Source organism: Sycon ciliatum, chromosome 5 (assembly GCF_964019385.1).
Source record: "Sycon ciliatum chromosome 5, ocSycCili1.1, whole genome shotgun sequence".
In the NCBI taxonomy this organism is placed as follows: domain Eukaryota; kingdom Metazoa; phylum Porifera; class Calcarea; order Leucosolenida; family Sycettidae; genus Sycon; species Sycon ciliatum.
Genome location: NC_088647.1, coordinates 4707040 through 4730290, shown reverse-complemented (window position 1 = coordinate 4730290; position 23251 = coordinate 4707040). Strand labels below are relative to the sequence as shown.

At 45.2% G+C, this 23251-nt stretch overlaps 3 protein-coding genes across 3 annotated transcripts; 1 reads left to right on the top strand and 2 right to left on the bottom strand.

Annotated features, from left to right (window-relative positions):
- Positions 1–229: 229 nt before the first annotated feature.
- On the bottom strand, positions 230–5048 carry LOC135817281 (metallophosphoesterase 1-like). Its single transcript, XM_065330437.1, has 3 exons — positions 4271–5048; positions 2548–2971; positions 230–932 (listed from the first exon to the last, which is right to left on the bottom strand). Exons 1-3 carry the CDS (start codon positions 4814–4816, stop codon positions 817–819), a joined length of 1086 nt encoding a protein of 361 aa, XP_065186509.1. The 5' UTR covers positions 4817–5048; the 3' UTR covers positions 230–816.
- Positions 5049–11746: 6698 nt separating this feature from the next.
- LOC135817284 (large ribosomal subunit protein eL34-like) lies at positions 11747–13408 on the bottom strand. Its single transcript, XM_065330441.1, has 4 exons — positions 13288–13408; positions 13108–13201; positions 12923–13026; positions 11747–11855 (listed from the first exon to the last, which is right to left on the bottom strand). The coding sequence occupies exons 1-4, from the start codon at positions 13350–13352 to the stop codon at positions 11783–11785; spliced, it is 336 nt and encodes a 111-aa protein (XP_065186513.1). The 5' UTR covers positions 13353–13408; the 3' UTR covers positions 11747–11782.
- Positions 13409–13619: 211 nt separating this feature from the next.
- LOC135817280 (IST1 homolog) lies at positions 13620–22990 on the top strand. Its single transcript, XM_065330436.1, has 9 exons — positions 13620–13986; positions 17652–17728; positions 18033–18136; positions 18841–18928; positions 19364–19447; positions 19934–20047; positions 20506–20895; positions 21725–21755; positions 22390–22990. Exons 1-9 carry the CDS (start codon positions 13899–13901, stop codon positions 22524–22526), a joined length of 1113 nt encoding a protein of 370 aa, XP_065186508.1. The 5' UTR covers positions 13620–13898; the 3' UTR covers positions 22527–22990.
- The last annotated feature ends 261 nt before the right edge of the window (positions 22991–23251 follow it).

Genomic DNA, 23251 nt, shown 5'->3' with positions numbered 1-23251 from the left:
TACGTTTTGTACTACGTACAACTGAGGATAGCGTGCGCGAAATCCGGAAATCTGCCATGATTACGCTGGCGAGTTGCATACGCGCAGTGAGTTTCTTCCAGGGAGTACTTTTATTATTACTCCGCTGCTCGCTGCAAACGGGCTAGAAACGTACAACTGGGACACTACACCACGTGATGTGAGTTTTCGCCATCGGCGAACCCCATAGAAAGGGTATCAGGAGTTGCACACTCTTGGGTAGACCTGTAGCAGCAATAAAAATCAATCGTGATAAACTGATAATTTCAAAGTTATGTGTGAGATGCCTTGCTTGGAACTCGATTTAAAAACCATCGGCAGATAAGAAACACAACGGAGAATGGAGATGCACCAGCAGATAGATAACTCGGCTTGGCCTTCATGAGAAGAAGCAAAGTTCAAGGGCAGGAAGTTTAACTGGAATTTGCGTCAACTTTAGCAATAAAGCTGCATCTGCACCTTGATCCTAGAGGTTAGTGGCTTTCCTATGGATGCGAAAACTCGGCGAACCGTGAATTTAAAAAAAAATTATAAATAAAACCTAGTCAAAGTCGTGGTCAACTTGTCAAGTACCATACTTCAAAAAAAAGAAGAAAAAAAGTATTCAGCTCATACTCCCTTGGAAATGGGATTTATGGTACATGTACTTCTGTCCGATCAGGGAAGAGCTGTGTAATGTTCCATGACCATAACGCATAATGGATGTGATACCTATGTGAATATGAGTCAGAAGAAGACTAGGTTGTATCATTGCTGTGTGATTAGTGAATATGAGTACATGTGAGCGTGGGATGGGGATCAAAAGCATGTTGCACAAACGCAACAGAGTACAGCCAACACCAGATAACCGATAAGAACAGGATAGCGAGGTGGGAGCGGCAGAACGATCAAGTTCTGTACTCGACCAGCGGCATCTGTTTGCATACAAATTTGGCAACACAGGCAAAACAAAATGGTTACAAAAAATGGAGACTACCAACTTCAACCCTGCTCATCATCATGCCAGCAGCTAGTATGCACATAGTCGCTCTACTCATTGTATCAACTAACAACATGATCTCTGGTAGGTACTGTAAAACCGGAAAATGTCGGTGGAGATACATTTTCGGTAACTTCGGTACGGGTAATTTTTACCTAAAAACAAAACAAAACGCGACCTTAAATTCAACCATGCCATGCCGGATGCCACACAGTGCAAAATGCATTTTTGGATCAGGAAAACTAGTTTACCGAAATTTTCGCACCACCGAACCGTTGATTTTGGGAGATACCGAAAATATTGCACCACCGAAAATTCCCGGTTTTACAGTACCACAATTGCATTCCCATCAGACTCAGGAACATAAGGAGCGGATTCTGTGCACGCATGGCTGGGGCAAACTGTACTGCAGTAGACACTAGCCACGTTATATACTTATACAGTACTGTAAAAGCAGAAATTTTCGGTGGTGTAATATTTTCGGTATTCTCCAAAATGGGCGGTTCGGTAGAGGGAAATTTTCGGTAAAACCCGTTCTTCAGGTAAGTGTACTAGTACTACACGTATACAGTATCGGTTGTACCGAATTTTTCGGTGCGTTTTATTATCGGTAAAAATTGTCGGAACCGAAGTTACTGAAAATAAAACACCACCAAAAATTTCTGCTTTTACAGTATATACATATCAGTACAAGGAAGGGCGTGTGAGTTTGAGCACTCTGGCAAAGCAGGCATGGAGCATGGGATTCAGCTCTGGCTTTGAGAGATTTATTTTTCATTGCTACCAGGTTCGGCATCATTTCCCTGTGCTGGATCGACGAACCCACAAAGCCTCAGAGGACAAAACAGTTCAGTCGGCAGATTGAGTATACAGGTGGAATCCTGATAATTTGAACCTCCAAATGCCAGCAAAAAACTTCTAATTATCCGGACATTCTAATTATCCAAACATGAACCCACAACACAATATGTATGTCAAAATGCTCCCATGGTCACGCAGAGTTGCGCTATGGATCTTAGACACAGATTTCACGGATACTGAACTGACCAGCAAAGCCTGCTCAAGCAAACTGAACTGACCAGTACAGTGTACAGTGAACTTCGAATTACACTTTGCTAACTTCGAATTATCAGCACAAATCCCACACATTTTCTATATACTGTACAAGCAGAAATATTCGTCTGGAATTTAATTTCGTCTTTTTCATCCAAGGAGCTTTTGGACTAAATTAAATGTAGGACGAATATCGATTTGTCCAGCTTTTCTATACACTCTTATGATCCATGGACGAAATTTTCAACCAGACGAACTCCTTTTCTTTGGAGTTGGACGAAATTATTGACCGACGAAATTTTCTGCCTCTACAGTAAGTGGAATCCGTGGAACTTCGAATTAACCTGACATGTCCGGTTCGAGGTTCGAATTATCAGAACATTTTATGTGGGAATCGTATTGACAGAAATCGGTCCTGGAAAAACTTCTAATTAAGCGGTATGTTCGAATTAAGCCATATTCGAATTATCAGGATTCCACCTGTAATATAGTCTTACCTATGTCCACAACGGACAGTGCCATTGATGACTTGCCCATACGATAGGACACTGTTGGTACGCTGACACTCAAGACGCATTCGCCCGCGGCATAACACGGCAATGTGGCCTCGTCAAAAGTGACTTGCATCACGTGTCGTCCATCCCAAGTGGCATCTCTCGGGCCGGTCCGCAAGCCACCGCGCGAGTACACTGCTGTACTGAAGTCGTGCGTGTGTGCCGAGAAAACCGTGTTAATGCCGAGCTCAGCAAGCAACCGCCTGCGGCTCATCTCCTCCAGTGGGAGATGAGAGAACAGGACCCCGGGCCGCGCTGTGCTTGGCGATGCATTGCGCCGCTGTGCCAATGACTTGAGAAAATCCAATGCCTCTTCTTGGACGTCCGGGTCAGTCATGTAGCGGTATGATAGTGCCATACTGTTGATCTGCGGTTAGGTATCAGTCAACAAATAGCACAGAAGGCAAGCTTGCTACCGATGTGACTAGGTGTGCAGTAGAACAACTAGACAGTCCTCACAAGTGAACACATGAGATCACAATCTCTTATGGGTTTGGGAAGTCAAAGGCTCGACACCCTTCTTGTGTGCCTTGGATCACAGGCATGAGTTCAGAAAGGTCGGCAGGATGGGCGAGGTCCAACGTTTCGAACAGCGCCGCTCTCCAATATTACCACCAACGTCACTACCGGTACATCTCGTATCGTGCAGTAGAGAATCGTGATACGTAACAACTCATATTGATCGTGCTCTGTGGTTATCGGCACAAGCTTCTCTTGATGAATAGGGGAATCAGTACGGAAATAGATTGTTTCCATGCGGCAGGTGTGGGTGCACTCAGGCCAGCGAAAATATAGTACAAGAATACATGCACGGGGTAGACCTCAGGGGACAGTCCCCTCCATTTGCGTGCATCAAATGCAGTGCCGCCCCAATACTTCGTTCAGTGCACGGCGGCATTGCACCGGAGGCCTGAATAGTTTGTACTCTACCAGGCATTTTCACTGCACACCCAAGTCCTAGGGCCGTGCAGCCCCCCCCCCCCCCGAAGGCCGTTATACCGGTAGCCGGTAGCCCAGACTTCACTCGCCACCGTCACCACTGCATCATAGGTCGTAGCACGGTGCTGCTGCAGCCCGGCTGTCTGTGTCAGTTAGGCTCTGTACACAGTATACCCATCGCCGGCGGCCTGGTGAACACCAGTGAGTACAAAAAACGGGGATTTTTGTACGCAGTACAGTCCATTCAGAAAAAAGATGAGTACTGGCTCTGGAGAGCTCCAGTATTGGGTGATTTTTCGTGATTTTGTGGTACACTGTGCAGTGCCGCGAGATTCAAAACTTGAAAAAAGGGTCCATAAAAGGTATCTCAACTGGGGTTCGAACCGCAAATGTACCGTTATGCAAGTGGATGGAGTGAACAACCTGGATTTTCATGGTTTTTCCCCAATTCAGTGCTTTGGGGGCAAAACCTGGCCGAAATCCTATTCTTGTTATGGCTTGCCCTTTGAAGAAATAGACTTCAAAAACACAATTGGTAGAGCATTCCATATGCCATGGGGGATTGCCCAAAAATCGTTGCAAAAACTCGAAATTTGACCCATTTATGGCCAAAAGCTAGGATATCATCTTTTTCTGAATGGACTGTAGGCTTTGTCATAATCGAATAATTCTTGATGATTGTGACATTAAACTACTAATTGCTTAGTTACTGCGTGATTGTACTTACCCAGATAAGCGAGACTCCATTCTTGGCCGTCTTGTTGCCATTCACAGGGCGAAAGTGCATGCCAAAGCGGCGGACCTTTCCCTTGCTGATGTAGTCATGCATGCCTTCTCCGCCTATGTCGTTATCACCAGCAACGAAGATCTGCCTGGGCATTTGTGACCAGGGGAACAGCTGGTGAAACGCCCCGGCATAGCTGCTAAACTCATCATCGCTCGCAGTAGAGCCCTCGTCCAGCAAATCGCCCAGAAATACTACTTCATCTGGTTGAGATAGCCTATACCCGGCTGCTACATATGATTGCAAGTAAGAGTATACATCCCAGCGTGTCAGAAAACCAAAAATACCACCAGGCTCTCCGTAATATCCTTGGATTTGGGGATCACCCACGAGCAGGAAGCGGGTACACCCTCCAGGCGTCACATTCACCGGAGAACGAAGAAACCAGACCCAGTGACCAGCCAGCTCCCAGAAAGTCACGCACAGCAAGATAATAATTAGGATGGTCTGACGCCACTCCCTACGGCGCTTCTTTAGTTTAGTGATCATAGATCCTGCTGGTCGTTTCGACCTTTCACCAGTAGTAGACTCTACGCCATCAGCCGCAACATGTACAAAATAGACTCGACAATGTCCTCGTTGTAGAAATCCTCCTCTGCCAGCTGGGACAACACCGTCAAGGATCGCAAGCACCCTAAGTTGCCTAACGATACTAGCAATAGCAGAGTAACAGTTACTGTTGTTTCAGCTGCGTTTCACTTCATTCATCTATTCATCTACAAATAAAGTACAAAGTACAATGCGTAGTTTTACTTTTACTTTTACTTTTTTTTCTCACTCTGTTCCAGAAAAGGATTGTACAGTCGCGCGACGCGACCGGCGCGGCGCGCGGTCGATCGACCCGCAGCAAAGACTTGATTGTACAAAAACAAAAATTAAAAGGAAGGGGTAGTCCATCATAAAAAAAAATTAATAATTATCATGCATGTTCGCGCATGGGATATCTAGTTATGCTGACCTTTCATACAAACTTCCAGTCAACTGCCCCATCATGCAGGTGGTTTATATTGGGCATATAAACCTCATACAAACCCCATATAGACCACCACCATACAAACTCCTTTTTAGAAACAGGAAGAAGTTGACTGTCAGTTTGTATGAAGGTCAGCATAAGTATAATACATCCCACTAGTACGCTTGTACGTGAAATATAAACCGACATACAAACCTCGGCTTCGCCTCAGTTTGTATGTCGGTTTATATTTCACGTACAAGCGTACTGTTGGGTTGTATTATACAAATGGCCGGCTAGGCTGAACATGACAGAAACATTTTCAAGCTCGACTTGCATAATAAGGTAGGCATAATATTATTACTGTATATAATGTAATTTTAGGTGTATTTAAATTTCGGTACCAGGGACCTGCCAGATTTCAGGTGTAATGTAGAATTAGGTGACCGGCCTACCCTTCACATACAATGCATACTCTAGTGCCTTTTAGGTGTAATCTAAATTTAGGTGCCTGAATTCTCTACCGAAATTAAAATTACACCAAAAATAATGTGTTATACAGTATTGACTACTGCATGCATGCAGTCTAGCAGCTAGGTCTTACAAAAAATAGTACAAATTACAATGTACTGCAGAGTGCAGTACTGGTACTATACGGTATACACCTTGTTTTGTTGAAAACCTGTTGTTGGTTGACAGCAAGGAAAAAAGCCGGAGGACCACTGTTTCCAAACACAGTGGTCTTTCACCTTGCAACAATGCTGTCAACCAACAATATGGTACAGTATGCAGCGCCTGGCTTTTGGCCATTGAGATTTATGGGGCCAGGGGTATGGCCGGCCACACTTAAAAAAAGAACAAGAAGGAAGACATCACGCGACCAAGCTCAATTATGATCAGGGAGTCGTAAAATACCAGGTATTTTACGACTCCCTGATTATGATAATGACTGTGGCTTGCCCTCAGAAATCCAACTCACAGCGCCAAGGCTCATGCAGTCCCGGGATGGGCTTATTGAATGTACATGGTGTACTATTCTTCATAAAGGCAATGGTCAATAGGCGGACTTCCTGCCGCGGGCATTATCATTGTGGCAATCATTAATGTTGTTCCTTCGTGTTGTAAGAAATCAAATCAAGCACGCTCTGTCTGTCATGATAGAATCTCGCCATCATGACCTTCAGAGCGTGCTTGATCACATACGTAACGCGGTGTTGCTTTTGACTTGTGGGCCGGATTTCTTGGCCACGACTAAAGAATAATAGTAGGGCCGAAGGGTCACTGCTTGCCACATGCCGTGGCATGGGACAGAGGGCTAGGGATGATACTGTAGTTTCCCGAATATAAGCCCCACTCCCCCCATTTTTTTGCCACAAAATACAGGCATCTACAGTATCCTATTATTTTATCACCGTTAATTTGATCATCGGAGTATATTGAAGTCGCATCCCCCCCCCCGTTTTCTGGGGGGGGGGGGGAGGGGGGTGAATTTTGAGTGTTCAAAGTGCAGCTTAGGGTGCGTTTGGTTGGTACGATCTGGAACAGGATCGAACAGTTGGTGCACATGGAGCAGCCTCATGCCAACCAAACGGTACTCCAGAAACAGAGCACCTTTTTTTGTGAACAAATATGCCAAACTTGGTGCATTCTTCAAAATAAGTATGGGTCACCATGGTCACTGTGTACGGTACGACGAGTCCAACCCAAAAGCGTATGCGCACGTGATCATTTGGGACCAAAACCGATGTTCCCGCCAGGTTTCACTGTGAAAAAGTGAAACTCCTCGGTCTGCTCCGGCCTCGAGGCCGGAGCAAGCAGAACATGTTCTGGCCGACCCAGAACAGGTGCAGTCCCAACCAAACGCGCTGTTCCGGTGAATCCTGTTCTAGGTCGTACCAACCAAACGCGCCCTTTATACTACTGAAAATAAGGTACAGTCGACCTACCCTTATAACGATATTTGCGTCCGACCAAGAAATATTGTTATAAGGGTAATATTGTTATAGGGGTAACTGGTTCATTCATACACATACGTCATAATGCATGAGTTTAGTTCATTTTTTACACTCTTCATAGCGTCAAAAACGTATGTACATGCACATTATGTATACAGCAAGGTGCCACTGGTGCCCCCATCGCATTTTGTCATGTCCCAACGACTCATCAAGTGAAGCTTGACCCACCTTGACAGTGGACTCTACATATTCCCTGCTGATATTGTTCTAAACTGGAAAATGTCGATCGGTCAGCCCATTTTATATTGTTATAGGGGTAATATCGTTATAGCAATATTGTTATAGAGGTAAGGCATTAGACACCCTTAGCAAACAACGGTAACGCTATTTTTTACGGTACTCGTACCTTGATCACCCAAATACAGTCAAACCTCGTTAGGACCAACACTGATAAGGCGAACTTTCCATTAGTACGAACTAAGGCCAATCCTATGGTTGGCCAGGCATCAATTCAAGTCAAAATTATTCGTTTACGACGAACTTCTGTACAGCGAACATTCGCGAAGACGAACTATTTTCAAGTGTGATTTGAACAAAGTCAGTGTGGTCATGTACATGTAGTACGAACTTTCGGTCCACGAGCGTGCGCGTGAGCTGGCTGCCTTTTTTCTTCTTCTTTTTTCAATAGTCGAGGTCATATTATTGTACGTACAGTGCAAATTGATTTCAAGCGTGTTTTGAACAAAATAATCAGTGCGTTGTACAAACTTTCGACACAGTCGTGATTCATTGCACTTTGTCATTGTACTTACATGTACCTGTTTCTGGCTTATGCTAAGAATAACATGCTTCCCATGTACCACAGCATGCACCTTCACGTAAATACAATCCATCTGATATGCATATCGATTTTTTGTCAGATCTGGATAAGAAGAACTCCCGATAAGACAAACAAATTTGTTCAGTCCCTTGAAGTTCGTCCTAATGAGGTTTGACTGTAGCGTTGAAGCTGCAGCGTATAAACGTTATGGGGGCTGATTTATACGTGTTTTAGCCAAATATTGCATAGTCCGTACGCATTTCACCTTGTATCGCGTTTATGGTGACAAAAATGGTTGTACCGCGCGAAGTCAAAGGCAACAGCGTACTAAAAATAGCGTGCATCTTGCTAAAGGTCGAACCCAAATCACTGTATTTTCCCCCTTACGATAATACCGTTACAACATAACGTTTTTTTGCTAAGGGTGTCTATTGTATACAAAAGTCAATGGAGTGATTTGGTTTGACAGAAAAATATCGTTATAAGGGTAATATCGTTATAGGGGTTATCGTTATAAGGGTAGGTCGACTGTAATTCTGTCCCCGGGGAAAATTGCAATTCCGCGGCCGCGTTTTTTTCCGCGTTTTTTGCGGTTTTTTAAAAGACCGCGTTTTCCGCGATTTTCCCGCGTTTTTTGAACTTTTTTGATACACTACACGTACACACAGTGCACTGTTCGGTCAGCAACGTCTCATCGTGGCGGCTTTTTACTCAAATATGACGAGTGCTTACACCAGAGACTTGTAACTGATTGATTTCACTACATACTCACTGAAAATTGCCGCACATCAATATTATTCACCGCATATTTACCGCATATTTACCGCAAATTCACCGCAAATTATGCCATATTATGCCGCGTTTTTCCCCGCGTTTTTTGCGATTTTTTTCCGCAATTTTACCCGGGGACAGGTAATTGCATTCTGGATCCTCTCTGCTAAACCTCCCTGTTGTCCACAGTGGTGGCCTCAGGGCAATACCATTGGTTATGGGCAAGTGGCTTTCTGTTTCTCACCCTAACGGCCTGGCCCACTACAGACTAGGCTACATGTAGCCGCTCGTGAAGCAACAAGCGCTGCAGACACATGTTGAGAATTACATGACGTATCTTCGTGTTGAAACGTTCAAGCTAATTGGTCACATGACGTGATTTCTTCATGGGAGAACTAATTATATGCAATGTAATCCTCAATCGGGGAAACAACATTCTTGGGCAGGCAACAGAATCTGATATCGGCTGCCCCTGGAGCCCATGGGTTTATAACTGAGACTGGCTTTAAAATCGAATATACCTCCATGGCTTTAAAGGTGCGGACATACTGTATGACCACAAGGACACGCATTCCCGGAATCACCCTCAAGTCAGGTACTACAGTCTACAGTCGACTAGTCATGGCAAGCGAATTCCTACTTGTCATAGGGGACAGCGCCACAAATGGACATCAATGATGTAATGCACTGTACCAATTTGTACAATAGAGCCATATGCATCCCAAACAGGTCGAAAGGTCACAGCGTAGATAAACACAGTCCACAGTCATGGTATACATCAGGGAGAAGTACAATATATTGTACTACTCCCTGGTATATATATTAAAGGAATATTGGCATCCAGTCTTCATTCATTTTTGCGAGCACCTTTGAACTTTTGAGGTGAACCTTGACTGTGGTGAGAACGATTACGAGCACTGTCATAAGACAGATAAAAGTGCGGCTTTTATGCAAAATTTCTCGAAAATGCGGAAAATTGCGCGTCCGCGGAATCCTGTGGGTACAGAACGCCCCGGGCTAATAGGCGATTAATATGGCAGGCAAATCCACGTTTGTCAGGTGTGCCCGCAGGAAGTGAAACGAGAGTCCGTAGTTCACACGGCCGTGGGTGTGTTTGCCAGGTGCCCGCAGGAAGTGAAACTGTACTCGCGAGTACACAGCGTTACCATACAGTAGTCGCTCGTCCAAGAACATTGTGTCCAAGGGACGTTCTAATAAACCAACACCACCGTTCTTAGCTTTAGGGGTCGTCCATAAATATCGAACTTTTTTCACAAAACGAAATAATTTCGTTATGGGGTGGGAGGGGGTTGACCAATTTCGTTTCAGAAAACATTGATCCATGTACATGGCCGTTGTGTATGCATGTATGTCAACATTTGTTACGTTCTGAGGGGGAGGGAGGGGTTGGGTCTAAACTAAAATAATTCGTTTGGTGAAAAAAGTTCGATATTTACGGACGGCCACTTAGGCTGTGGCGTTCTTAGCATTTCAGGCTGGACGGTCTTCAGCGCGCGACTCTACTGTATTGCATCTCACCCCAGGAGCTATTTTATGTACAGTCAACTTCGCTTATAACGACACTCGGCGGGGCATCAGAAAAGTGTCCTTATTCGCGAATTGTCGTTATACCCGAAGTCTCATTATATGTGTCACAGTTGGATGGGACTTTGTCCTGGGCAAGAAAATTGTCGTTATTCGCGAATTGTCGTTATATCTGCAGTCATTATTAGCGAAGTTGACGGTACATGCAATTTGTGTGCTAGTCGTGGAAAGTGAAATCCAGCCCCACACAAAATAATACAGACTTCATGTCAGGGCTCAGAGTGCAAAAAACAACATTCAAACGAGAGAGCTTGGAAGCTCAGGGCCCTACGCTATGCTTTTTTGCCTTGATGACCTAGACAAAAAAAAGCATAGGGATGTTATAAATTCTTTAAAAAATTCCTTTTTTTTTAAGACATAACCTGGGATTCGAACCCGCACTATCGCGCCCTGCATGCATCCCCCGATACACTTCGCATACATACTAATTCTTCCAAGTTGCTTCACATTATGATCTTGCATTTGAAAGCCCTATTTGAATATGCATTGTGGCCAGTCGTCTTTGATGGTACGGTAGGGATAGGTACGGGACAGGTACGATCGAGGGTAATACGACACCGCCTTCCGTACCATCAAACACAGCTGGCCACATACAGCTGCCCGCAATATTCAAATAGGGCTTTCAAACGCAAGATCATAACGTGAAGCAACTTGGAAGAATGGGTATGAATGCGAAGTGCATGGGGGAATGCATGTAGGGCGATAGTGCGGGTTCGAATCCTAGGATATGCCTGAAAAAAAAAGGAGAATTGAAAAATTTATAACATCCCTATGATTTTTTTGCCGTCAGATACGGGATAGCGCCAGGCGTGCCACAAACAAACAAACAAACACACAAATACCAAATTAAAGCTGTGTGGACCCTGGCTAGCGCCAGACGTTACTGAAGTAACGTCTTCTGCATAGCTACGGGAATAAAACCGAGTTTCACTTGCCACCAAATGACACGCAGAGCTAATCTCTGGAAAGTTACTCAAACCCACATGTGGCAGCATGCAACCGTCTAAATACTACAGTATCCTGTAGAGTCGCTCGCCGAAGAACGTACAGCCTGAAATGCTAAGAACGCCACACGCTAAAGTTAAGAACGACGGTGCTGGTTTTCGTGCGAAACAACGTTCTTGGCCACTTGACTCCACTGTATTTTCTAGACGGATATGTCTACAGCGCAACCATGTCAAATCACGTCCTATATCTGCTAAATGGCCATCAACACTACATACTAAACTATAGAACACTAGGAATCCCACAAATACAGTGTACAGGCTGAAAGCATGCAAACTCACATGTACGCACACACCAGAGCACATAGTGGATTGACAGAGCGAAGGATTTAATGGTACAGAATAGAGTTACTGCTTCTTGTTGGCCTTCACCACGCGAGCAACGATCTTCTGCTCCTCAATAAGGAAAGCGCGGATGATTCTACAAGAGAGAAACAAATCACCGAAACATGTTTAGGAATAGGGAAAAAGTCCAAATAGAGCACAGTGCATAGCATATACAAAGACAGACCTATGGAAATGGAGCAGATATGTTTCTAAACAGGAGGTTTCTATGTGAGATACCAAGACCGCTGGAACCAACATTTATGTGTCATGCTATGGCAAAGACACACATACAAGTACACATATTGGGATTGGTCATGTACTACATTGTCTACTGATGAAGCTATAATTAATTTACTTTTCAGATATCAGTACATTATGATCAAAGACAGTGAGGGGAGCAGCACTGGCAATGCCAGCCACACATACCACAATGTACTGGTGGCAGGTAATGCCACAATGGCACGGCTGTCGTATACATACACCATTGATAACTACCCACACACAAGTACAGGACGGTAACAAATTACGATCCACACAACACAGTAAACAATTTGACGCTGCAAAAGGCCACTAAAGGTATCCACAAACATCCAACTCAAAGTCACAGACAACAGCTTTTATCACTGTACACATCAACAACTGACATGATTTCGTCCACGAACGACACAAGTGTCCACAATTGGAGAAACAAAGAGACAAGTACATACTGGTGGTAAACAAACACATGCAATAGGGGACCGGGCATTCACTACAAGTGAAATAATGTAGCATCAATTTCGAATACAAGAGTGTGTAGAGCGTGCAGCGGACTAACAATTAACATTTTCATTCAAAATATTGTTATTTTCGTATATTTTTTGAATCCATAATTCGAGACAATACGAAAAAATTTCAAACTTGCCCCATGATATTTTGTTTATCTCATAGCAGAGATGGCAGTACAACAATCCACTGCAGATACGCTATATGTCCTAAGATTCTTAGCATTGCGAAACAATTTTGGCCAACAACGATCTCACACCAATTGGTACAGTAAAAATTTTCCGGGGAATTATTTACTCAAGATATTCAAAATTATTCAGTCGAGATTACATTATTGTTGAGTTACAATGACAATTGGTATTACCAAAAGCTACTAAGACAATGCACATAGTAATTCACCTCTCGCGGACGCATCGGCCGCATCGAGAGCCACCATAGGCTCGAGAAACGGTCTTCTGACGCCTCGAGACTGAAGCGAGCTTCTTAGGGCGCATAGCCTTAATCTGCATCCAAGAAACACAAAGATCGTCCATTGTTTCCAGACTTCTCCCTCACGGTTCTTCCAAACAATATCTTCAGCCTACCCCTTGAAGCTTCTTATGACAGTCACCGCATGCTGGAACGGTTCCCTGCTTCTTGTGATAGAGGTACACTAAACGTCCACCTGGGGTCTTCGAGCTGTAAACAGCACAGGACAAAAAGCGGAACTCTTCTAAAAATTCTGCGCTAGGTTTCCTCAGCTTTCCAATTCTACAGAAACTCACAGCCTCCTTCTGTTGCTCTGTGTGTTATAGCTCAAACGGCGTCGAAAGGTAACTCTCTGCGCCATCTTGCATAGAAGGTGAAGACGAAAAGAAAGACTTCTACGTTGGGCATGCGCCAATGTAGTCCTTTGCGCAAATGGATCGGCAAAACCTCTGACCCAGTGCCGAGAGTCGTCGATGTTCGCAAATTTAGTGGTAATTTTATGACTCGTGATAATTTTGAATGATATTCTGTTACGTCACTTGCATGTGAGTTTTGAATCAGACGGGAGATATGACGTAATTTCACATTCAATTGCATGAAATCGTGTTTGAAGGAGTGCCAACAGATCATCACACGTACACACAGTCGAAAGTATCCTTCGAACAAGACTTCTTCTCCACTTCATTTCAGGAGACTGATCGAAATAGAGAGGAAAGCATTGGTTTCTCTTGGGTAAGGGCTACTTATTTGTGTAAACTACCAGTGGTCTGTTCGAGACCTGTTTTCTTTTCCTAACCCGCGTAAGGAAAGTGTTCACATTTAGTATTATTCTTCTGAGTGGTCGCTGGAGAGTCTGAACTTCGAAAGCCCCTGATCTCTAGAAGCCGCTCGAACTTGCTCTGCCAAGATGTTCGGAGGTGGACACAAATCCTCAAAGCTGAAGATTGATTTGCGGCTCTGCATCAATCGACTGAAGCTCGCCCAGAAGAAGAAAAGTAAGTCTCAGATAGTATCTCTGCAGCTCTGCTCTTACTTAGTCTTAGTCTTAGTCTTAGCTACATGTACATGATTGTACTTGCATGTGACCCGGATACGGGTGTGCACGGGTTAGTTGTTAGGGGTAACTGAAGACACTGTGCACCCGGAATGTTCTGGCTGCAGAGATAAGACAAAGATGTTCTTGGTGAGAATATGCAGGGAGCTGTATAAGTCTGGCACGGGACACGGCATGGAAAAGCTCCGGCGATGTGTGCCTCACGGTACATGTACTTGGGAAAGCCCCAAAGTAGGAATCACTGAAACTTTAAAATGTGCTGACTTTCTGATTTTTCGGAGACCCCTTCACCACAGAATAACACGAGTACGAAAGATATGACTCTCGTCAACTATCGCTATCTGGCGAGGGATACCTGATAATAGATGTAGAAAGATGTTTTGAAGCCTCCAATAACATCAAAGAATGAGACGTGTGCATCAGTTCCTCGTCGTTACTGGCACTAGGTTGCGCTACAGTTAGGGTTGGTTCACATATCGCCGGTACACGCCGGGAGTGGGTCTCTTGCAACCTCTTCCGGCGCATTGCGATTATGTGGATCAGTGCAGTCGTAACAAAATCATACGGTAAAATATCGCAAGGGACCGCCGGCAAAGTTGGACAGTGCCCAACTCTTGCAATCTGCCCCGGCGCCGATCCCGTACAATTTTGACCAAAAGTGGTTTGTGAACCGTTGGTGCCGGTGATCGCCGGTGCCGGGAGCCAGACTTTGTTTAAAATTTCGAACCAAGACTCATCCTAAATTTTCCTAAATTGAAGCTAAAGATGAGGTCCGTTCGCCATTCTTGTAGGCGTTTCAACGTGGCAAATTAAGGCAGCATACCAACCCGTCCTTCTCGGATAATCTGCTTGACTGTAGTGCAACTTATGAGACAAATACAATTGAAATATATAAAAAATACGAAGAATACATACTGTAAATATACAAAATTTCGGCGCTGCAAAATTCCGGCACTTCATGATTTTTGACATTTCGGCGGCGATTTATTTTCGGCGTGGGGTAGAGGGCATGGTATAGTGCGACAGATGCTGTGAAAAATTTCATCGGTGTTTTAATTTAGGCGTTTTGGGTCGGTGCCGAATATAGACGAAATTATATAGCTGCCGAAAATTTGTTTATTTACAGTAGACAAGTTCGTGTGACTTCATCAACGTTTGCACGCATTATTTCGACACCACCGCTTACTAGACTGCAATAAAAGATGTAGAAGTAGTTTCATGATCTCCAGTAAAAGGTAGCACTGACTGGCCATCACTGAAAGACCTTGAACTGCTGAAGAAACAAAGAATTCAAGCTTCAATTGGCTGGCCTAGCTAGCGCCTACCGCCCATGTCTTGCGGCGCCGATTTTGCTTATGTGAACCAACCCTTACAGCCGTACACACTGTGATTCCAGCCATATGCAAAAGAGGTCATGACCTGGGTACGGTCATACGAATGTACTAGAGCAGGTTGTTCCTGCCAAATATGGCACAAGGTGCTCCGGAAAAAGGCGATGGTCGTATATAAAGGATATAACCCGAGTCAGAGGGTTATACCGGCTGAATATAAATCCCGACTGCGATAGCAGGAGGGATTTATATGAGGGTACGGTATGACCCGACTATGAGGGTCATATCCTACTTATGCCAGGTACCCCTACGCATTTCCAGAACAACGAACCTATTTGGAGATCTCCTACTGTCCTACATCATACAGTACATGAACATGTTCTGCTGGTTATCAGTTGTCAATTGAAAGAATGGTCGAGCAAGAGCAGAAGGAGATTCCTCCGTGGATCCGATGTTTGGCATAAGATTTCCTTTCAGTTCCAGTGCATATTGTAGCATATTGTCTCGTGAGCGATGCGGAAGCCAACTGAATTGCTGGGGTGCTGGAGTTGTCGTTGAATCAAACTACCGTCACTAGTTAGACTACAGCACAATTTGGACTCTTTAGGAGTAAGTGTTACTATTATCTCATGATATTGTGCAGTGCTGATTTTCACATGCGGCATCTTATAATCAGGTTTGCTTACTTGCACGTAGATGCATTTGCATACACTGTTTTGTATCACTGTACCACATTTCACTCCATTCTAGCGTTTTCCAATCGGTTTAGGAGGATTTAAAGTACACTCTGTATCATAAACTTAGTTTAATACGAAGGAGACAGTCTGTTGATGATCTTCAACTATTTGAAGTTCAATGTACATTGCTGATCCATTGGGGATACTTCGTGGTTATTTGACGTTCTTTTTCCTCAGTTTCAGTATAATAGAACACTCAGTAGACGAATTCCAGGTCATTCTTCTTTTCCATTGTGTACTGTTCCTCGTCAGTAATGGTAATGCCGTTCTTTGTGGAGTGTACACGTGCATGTGGTGTATGTTGTGTCTGTTGTGAATATGGTCCGTGCGCTGGAGTACTGCCGTCGTACAAGTTCACTGCCTTTCAGGCAGTGAACTTGTACGGTGGCAGTGCCCGGCCCCTAGCGTACGTACCGTGCACCGGGATTTATATTCAATATAAATCCCGCGCGGGATTTATACTGGCCAATATAACCATGGCTAGACGAGCGCTGATTGGCTGAAAACAGGCCCTCCGTACCATATTATAATTTTCTGCATGCCTCCATTACAGCAAAGAGCCCGGCCAGATTGTGCCCTTGTATCCCTAGGTGTGTTTCTGTGAAAATAAACAGGTGGGTGTGGTGGGATGAAGGGAAAGCAACACGTCCCTTTGAACCCCTGTCGTTGGTAAAAGTCTAAAAATGTCAACAAATTTCCATCGCATCCACGATCTCATAAGTACTATCCTGTTTGCGCAGTGTGAGTGGTCAGTACGCTCCACAGGATGGTTTTCTCCCACTAATAGTAATAAGAAGAGGAAAAGTCATGGACAGCTGGCTCCCCGATGGTTTTCTTGTGGTCTCTCAATTCACGAATTCTTCTGCCTATAAGAAAAAGTACTCAGCGTAACAAGAATTGTACTGGTATCAAACCGGATCCTCGGAAATCGGTGCTGTGTCCTCTCCTCGGTTTCTACAACTCCCTGGTGCATGTGACGTATTTCTTTACTCGATCAAATAAACATACAAGTAATGGACATTGTCACTTTCGGCGCTGCGACTCGCAACAGTTACAACAAGAACCGATTGTCCCTTGTTGCATACAGTCATAAGACTGCTGTCGCGAGAGCTCAACTTTTGCGACTGGTGACCTATGGTGGAGTGAGTTCGTACAACTCGCCGCTCATCACAGGGGAAATCTGTCCAACGCATTGACCTTAAAGCCTAGTTCACATTGGACATAAGCACCTAACGCTGACGGTACGGGACGTAAGCGCCGATCTGGAAGTCTGGAGCAAACATACAACGGGGTACTGTAAATATACAAATTTTCGGCAGCTATTTAATTTCGGCTATATTCGGCACCGACCCAAAACGCCTAAATTAAAACGCTGACGAAATTTTTCACAGCATCTGTCGACTATACCATGCCCTCTACCCCACGCCGAAAATAAATCGCCGCCGAAATGTCAAAAATCGTGAAGTGCCGAAATTTTGTATATTTACAGTATCCTGTTACTAAATCTCCGGTGCATGGGTATCGTTTTTGTTCCACAGCTGAGCAGACTGTGAAGGCACGGAAGGAAATTGCCGACTACCTGACTTCCGGAAAATATGAGCGTGCCCGGATACGCGTGAGTTTCATATACTAAGTCTCTTTTACTCAATCTCTGAACAGCTACCTGCCTCGGTCTTGTTAGATTATTGGGGACAGATTTGTCAGTGGCTGTGGCCTCACCCTAGCGATGTGCAGTGCAGTCAAGGCTGTGTTGATGACCACTCTGGTAGGAGACCGGTCACTTCAGTTTCCACACCATGTTGCTGCCTACGTTTGAGCCGGTGTTTACTAACGATCGGTGCCCTGTTCACGGTTGCTAAATAGAGGTTCCACTGTATACGTGTGTGCTTGTGTGTATGTGTGTGTTCTTGTCAACACAGGTTGAGCATATAATTCGTGAGGACTACATTGTGGAGGCGATGGAAGTCGTGGAGCTGTACTGTGATTTGCTCTTGGCGCGATTTGGTTTGATTGAGTCCATGAAGTAAGTTCCACATGACTGTAGTTTTCCCTTTTTGTGCATTTGGACCATTTCTTTGAGGATTGTCATAAGCAACCGTCCATTTATGTACGACTCAATCCGTATATTTTCACTTCAAGAGAGTAGGTCGTAGCTAAAACTGTTTATGCTTTGTTTATGCTTTGAAAATTGATAATGCCGGACAGGCTGGGACAGCCCCTAAGGCCTAACAATGTGGCTATTTTCCATCAGTAGTCACGCATACCGGTACATCTGGTATGTCATGTAATACTCTAATTTCAGAAATTTTCGGTGCTCAATATTTTCGGTATGAGGGCAACAGGCCAGGCTAGGTGAACAGAAATTTTCGGTACAGAGAAGCAGTTCCCTATTGGATTATGTGTGGTAGTGTTTGTTCGGTGTATTGAAATTTTAGGTATGAAACAGACGCACCGAAAGTACTGAAAATAAAAGTACACCGAAAATTTGTGAAATTACAGTATGTTGTGTGATACGTCATGTGATCATGGAATGGTAACGGCAAGAGGACATAACCAAGAGTGTACAACTCCTGTCTCAAGCTGCGATGGGTTCACCCACTGCATACTACTAGTAGTTTTATTGCATCATTCTTTGGCTGGGGGATCGTCGAGTTGCACACTCGTGGTAAACAGGGTTTTAACCTTTTGCTCTTGCTCCGGATCATGTGCTTGTATTGCAATGTGTAGGCATTGCGACGAGGGACTTGCGGAGGCGGTGTGCTCCTTGATCTGGGTAACGCCGCGCATGCAGTCGGAAATCAATGAGCTCAAGGGGGTGAGTTATGTGCATTTGTAAGTGATGTATGCGTATGCGTATGTTCATGTGTGTGTGTGTGTGTGTGTGTGTGTGTGTGTGTGTGTGTGTGTGTGCGTGTGTGTATGTGTGTGTGTGTATGTGTGTGTGTGTGTGTGTGTGTATATGTGTGTTCGTGTGTCACGTGTTTGTGTGTTCAAGTGTGTGTGTGTGTGTGTGTGTGTGTGTGTGTGTGTGTGTGTGTGTGTGTGTGTGTGTGTGTGTGTGTGTGTGTGTGTGTGTGCTCACGTGCGTGCTCACATGCATGCTCACATGCATGCTCGCACACTTGCAAGCTTGCCCGTGAGTGTGAATGTAAGATGTGTGTATGTGCTGGGAACTACTAACATTATGAAGATTGTCAAATACTGAAGCTGTTTGTCGATGATTTTTCCCTCTGTGATGTGCCCTGGTCAGGCGTCAGAGCAGCTTGTGCTGAAGTATGGCAAAACGTTTGGAGAGCAGGCGCGGGCCAATGCAACCAACTCTGTCAACGAACGGGTAGGCACACGTCGTGAATTGATACTCTTGGCTTGCTTTCTGTTTGCTTGTCCTGTGCTGAGAGCCAGGTGCACAGCCCATGAGGGGCATAGGGGGCGTGTGCACCCCTCTATAATCTTTTGATTTTCGTTCAGCATAGTGCTAAATGGCCTAGGCATGGCAGCCCAGTGCCTGCTGTGAAGCCAGAATCGATTGCGATCGTGCAACGTCGATTTGTACTTGTAGCTAGCAAAGACTGGACCCCAATCGGGAAATGGGTGTCTTCATATTCTATGTTGTTCCTGCAGTCATAAAAGGGTTGTGTGAAATATCTTCCCCTAAGTCTGAATTGCATGCGCACTCTTTGACTAAAGCTATGAAAAGGATAAAAGCCGCAGACATCACCACGCTACACGCTATATGACACTTGTTCGAGTTGTTGATGTGTAAGTTTCGTCTTTCACAGTTCTTTGTTTGGGGTTGTTTTGCTTTGCGTACTCCTACTAGCTGGTGCATCGTATGAGCGTGGAGGCACCGCCCAAGGTTCTTGTCGAGCAGTATCTTGTCGAGATTGCCAAGTCGCACCACGTTCCGTATGAAGCCGACACGATGGCGCTCATGGTAGGTCATGCCTGTGCAAGAAGCCTTCTGATCTGAGTCTCAAACAATGACGATTGTGATTCTTGTTTACAGTGTTTGATGGCAGCATACAGCTTGAAGCCCTTTCTGCTTTTGCCAGTTATTTGTATCCCTGCCAGCATCATTACAAATTTTATCCGGGTGCACTATGCAAAGTCATCAGTCATAAAGAATCGTCGCAATAACACGCTGCCTGTCACTAGAAACCGGCCACCTGTGGCACCATCCCTGTTCAACCTTACATGTTGAATTGACTACAAAGGCCACTTAAAGGTGTATCTAATGCTATTAGGAAAGGCCAACTGCCTTATACAGTCTACGAAGAGCAGCTCCTTAGGGAGACTCCCTGTCTACGAAAAGCAGTCGCCTATGTACCATGGTAGGGTTGCTAACTAGTTACAACCAATTTGACTGCACCGTGTGCTGTTTTATGTGTTCAGGGAAATGATTTCTCAGCACTGGCGGATGACCAGGAGTTCATACCGACGGCATTGCCCACAATACCAAGCGAGGCCCCGGGTGCAGCAGCTGCACCTGCGATGCCGCCCGCACACTCACAGCCCGCTTATCCCATGCACCCAACTGGCCACCCAGCCATGCCTCCGGCAGCGCATATGCCTCCCAACACCGCCGCCCCCGGCTACCCTGCCAGCTCTGGTGCGCCCACAACGCAGTCCTACCCGTACGAGCCGCCCCGGGCCGTCGGGCCCGCAGCAGGCGCAGGGCACGGCATGCCAGTGCCGCCTCCGGGTACTGTGGCCGGTGCTTGGGTTGCACCGGGCGCGCCTCCTGCCGTCGACGACCGAGCTGGACCTCTGCCAAGCAAAGCGGTAAGTAGCCTGTGTCATGTTTCCTGGCTCAAAAATCAAAATCGTTGTCGTTTCAGGTTGAGCAAAAGAACCAACAACTGATGTGCATGAGCTGTGTGTGATTAAACAGGACAAGACGTGCAGTTCTGAAGCAGCTGTTTCAGGGCCATTTCTCGATACCTGCTTGGCCAGTTCCGCTCCCGACTGTTGAGTGCTTCAACTTCAAATTTCAATGTGCATGCACATTGCACAGTTGTAGTCATGTAAGCATCCTTGCGTTGACTTCTAGAACTATGGTTTGCATTGTAATATGCTGAAGTTGGCAGTATATCCAGCCTTCGCCACCAGCGCTATTCAGTAAAACTCCCTGGATCCGGACGTCCCTAATCCGGACACGCCCGTCTACCAGGCACCTTTCTGACCCATCTAGAGTCAAGAAAAACAGCCCCAAAAACTATTGATTGGTATGATAAGAATGTTTACTTGTATTCAGTAAGTATATGTGTCCTGAGTTACGGGCAATTCCTAGTTATGGGCAGTGCTCGGTCCCAGCCTGCCTGGATTAGGGGAGTTTTACTGTGCATGCACTTGTACAAGTAGTTGCACATGTGCATGTAGCTGCAGCATGTCAACTTCACCTCATGAACACAGCTGGGGGGAGGGGGGTTCAGTGTCAGGCTCCCTGTATCTTACCTTTCATGTGCCTTTTCCTCTAATTCTCTTAAGTATGGCCCTGGGAGAGTTGCTCGGAAGTTTCCAGCGAAGATATCAGCAGCTGAGTTGAATTTTAAACTGTTCGTGTAACTTATTCTTTGGCCTGTGCTCTTTTTTCCGTTTTCTTCTTCTCCAGGATATGGCTGCACGGGAGGCAGGCTATCCAGGTAAGACACATACTTATCCCTAGCGGACGTCCGTAATTGTCTACAATCATGAAACAAGAAAGCTGCCATCTTTTTTCCAAATGGATGTCATATCAGCTGACACCCGTCCACACCCAAAAAAGGAAGAAAAGCAATGATGTGCAGTCATGTATAGACAGTACATTCAAAAAAAATGTTTGGAAATAAACGTAGACACTAGACCAAGCCAAAGGAGTTTGTTGAAGATCGCCCCTGTACTTCCCACATGCTGCGTGGGCTGCCTACCAATTCCAGGCGTTCGCTTTCTGCATGATTGAGTATGCTCGTGCATCCCCCCCCCCCCCCCCCCCCCCTCCCCATGTCAAGGTCTCTGTCGTTTAGTGCTTTCCTTGTACTGCGATGCCACACCATAATTATGTGTGGTTGGACTACTCATAGGCCTGATTTTGCCCGTGACACTCTAGCAACACGCAGTTTGGCTCACCGTCCCGATGTTTTGCATGTACTGAATTTGAAATTTTTCTTTCTCTGTTAGCTATTCTGACGCCGCCCGGCCCACATGCAGTACTCGTTGACTGCAGAAATTGTGTAGGACTGCAACTAGTGCGATGGTAAGCCAAACGTGGTGTGTCCTTGTTGTGTTGTGTTCCTGTAGCTGAGCCATCGTTTGAACTGCCTTCTGTACCTGGCGATCAATCGGCAGAAAAGATGTCTGGGGTGGGAGCGGATTCGGCCGATCTTGATTTCGATGACCTCACGCGGCGTTTTGAAGATTTGAAACGCCGAAAGTAGCTGTCTTGACGTGTCCAAAGAAGTCTTGTCATGTGTTTTTTTGTTCGTCAGATCATGCTTGGAAATGCATATTGCATGCTCACGTAACGCAGCACCTTGTCATGAAAGCCCATGAAACCGTACTGTTCTCTGTGATATTTGAATTTTAGGTTTGTGTGTAGACATGTGCAGAGACTAAAATGCAATGTACATGCTCAGTAATTTCAGCAATGCTAGTCATCATTTGCGCACCTTCTTGTCATTTTAGATAGATTTAGTGTTCTTTCTTGCTAGTCACCAAACTATTAAATTGAATCATATTTTTTAACATAGAACCATCGCAATGGCTTTATTTTTTGTGCATTCTACTACTGTTCGCTGATATTCTTTTCTTCCTGTGACATATTCACTGTTGAGTTCTGGCTCCGTTGTTTGCCAGGGTCGGTCGCTACATGCACATCATGTACTACATGTCTTTCAGTTCATTGCGTGGACTTTGAATGGTGTTGCCTTGGGGTGCTGCAGGGCCCATGTCACGGAGCACCCGGCCGCTCCCAGATCAGGCTGTCCAAAACGTGTCTGTGCTGCGCCCAGTGATCTCGTTGGTGGAGCTTGTTTTGCCCGGCTCAGCACACACTGTCCAAGCGCAGATAGAATGCAAAGGACCGATTTCCTTCGTAGGGCCTCAATCCTGAACTCCATGCGTAGAATGAAACTTGATGATACTAGTTCAAAAAAGCGTGTAA

What these genes read in the sequence shown, in the direction of transcription:
- LOC135817281 (XM_065330437.1), bottom strand. Translation starts at nt 4,816, where the DNA reads ATGATCACTAAACTAAAGAAGCGCCGTAGGGAGTGGCGTCAGACCATC. An exon ending in ATGGAGTCTCGCTTATCTGG is followed by an intron (nt 2,972 to 4,270) that starts GTAAGTACAATC and finishes ACCTAACCGCAG; the next exon opens with ATCAACAGTATGGCACTATC. An exon ending in ACTGTCCGTTGTGGACATAG is followed by an intron (nt 933 to 2,547) that starts GTAAGACTATAT and finishes GTATGCAAACAG; the next exon opens with ATGCCGCTGGTCGAGTACAG.
- LOC135817284 (XM_065330441.1), bottom strand. Translation starts at nt 13,352, where the DNA reads ATGGCGCAGAGAGTTACCTTTCGACGCCGTTTGAGCTATAACACACAG. An exon ending in GTCATAAGAAGCTTCAAGGG is followed by an intron (nt 13,027 to 13,107) that starts GTAGGCTGAAGA and finishes TCTTGGATGCAG; the next exon opens with ATTAAGGCTATGCGCCCTAA. An exon ending in GGCCGATGCGTCCGCGAGAG is followed by an intron (nt 11,856 to 12,922) that starts GTGAATTACTAT and finishes TCTCTCTTGTAG; the next exon opens with AATCATCCGCGCTTTCCTTA.
- LOC135817280 (XM_065330436.1), top strand. Translation starts at nt 13,899, where the DNA reads ATGTTCGGAGGTGGACACAAATCCTCAAAGCTGAAGATTGATTTGCGG. An exon ending in AAATCAATGAGCTCAAGGGG is followed by an intron (nt 18,929 to 19,363) that starts GTGAGTTATGTG and finishes TGCCCTGGTCAG; the next exon opens with GCGTCAGAGCAGCTTGTGCT. An exon ending in GACCTCTGCCAAGCAAAGCG is followed by an intron (nt 20,896 to 21,724) that starts GTAAGTAGCCTG and finishes CTTCTTCTCCAG; the next exon opens with GATATGGCTGCACGGGAGGC.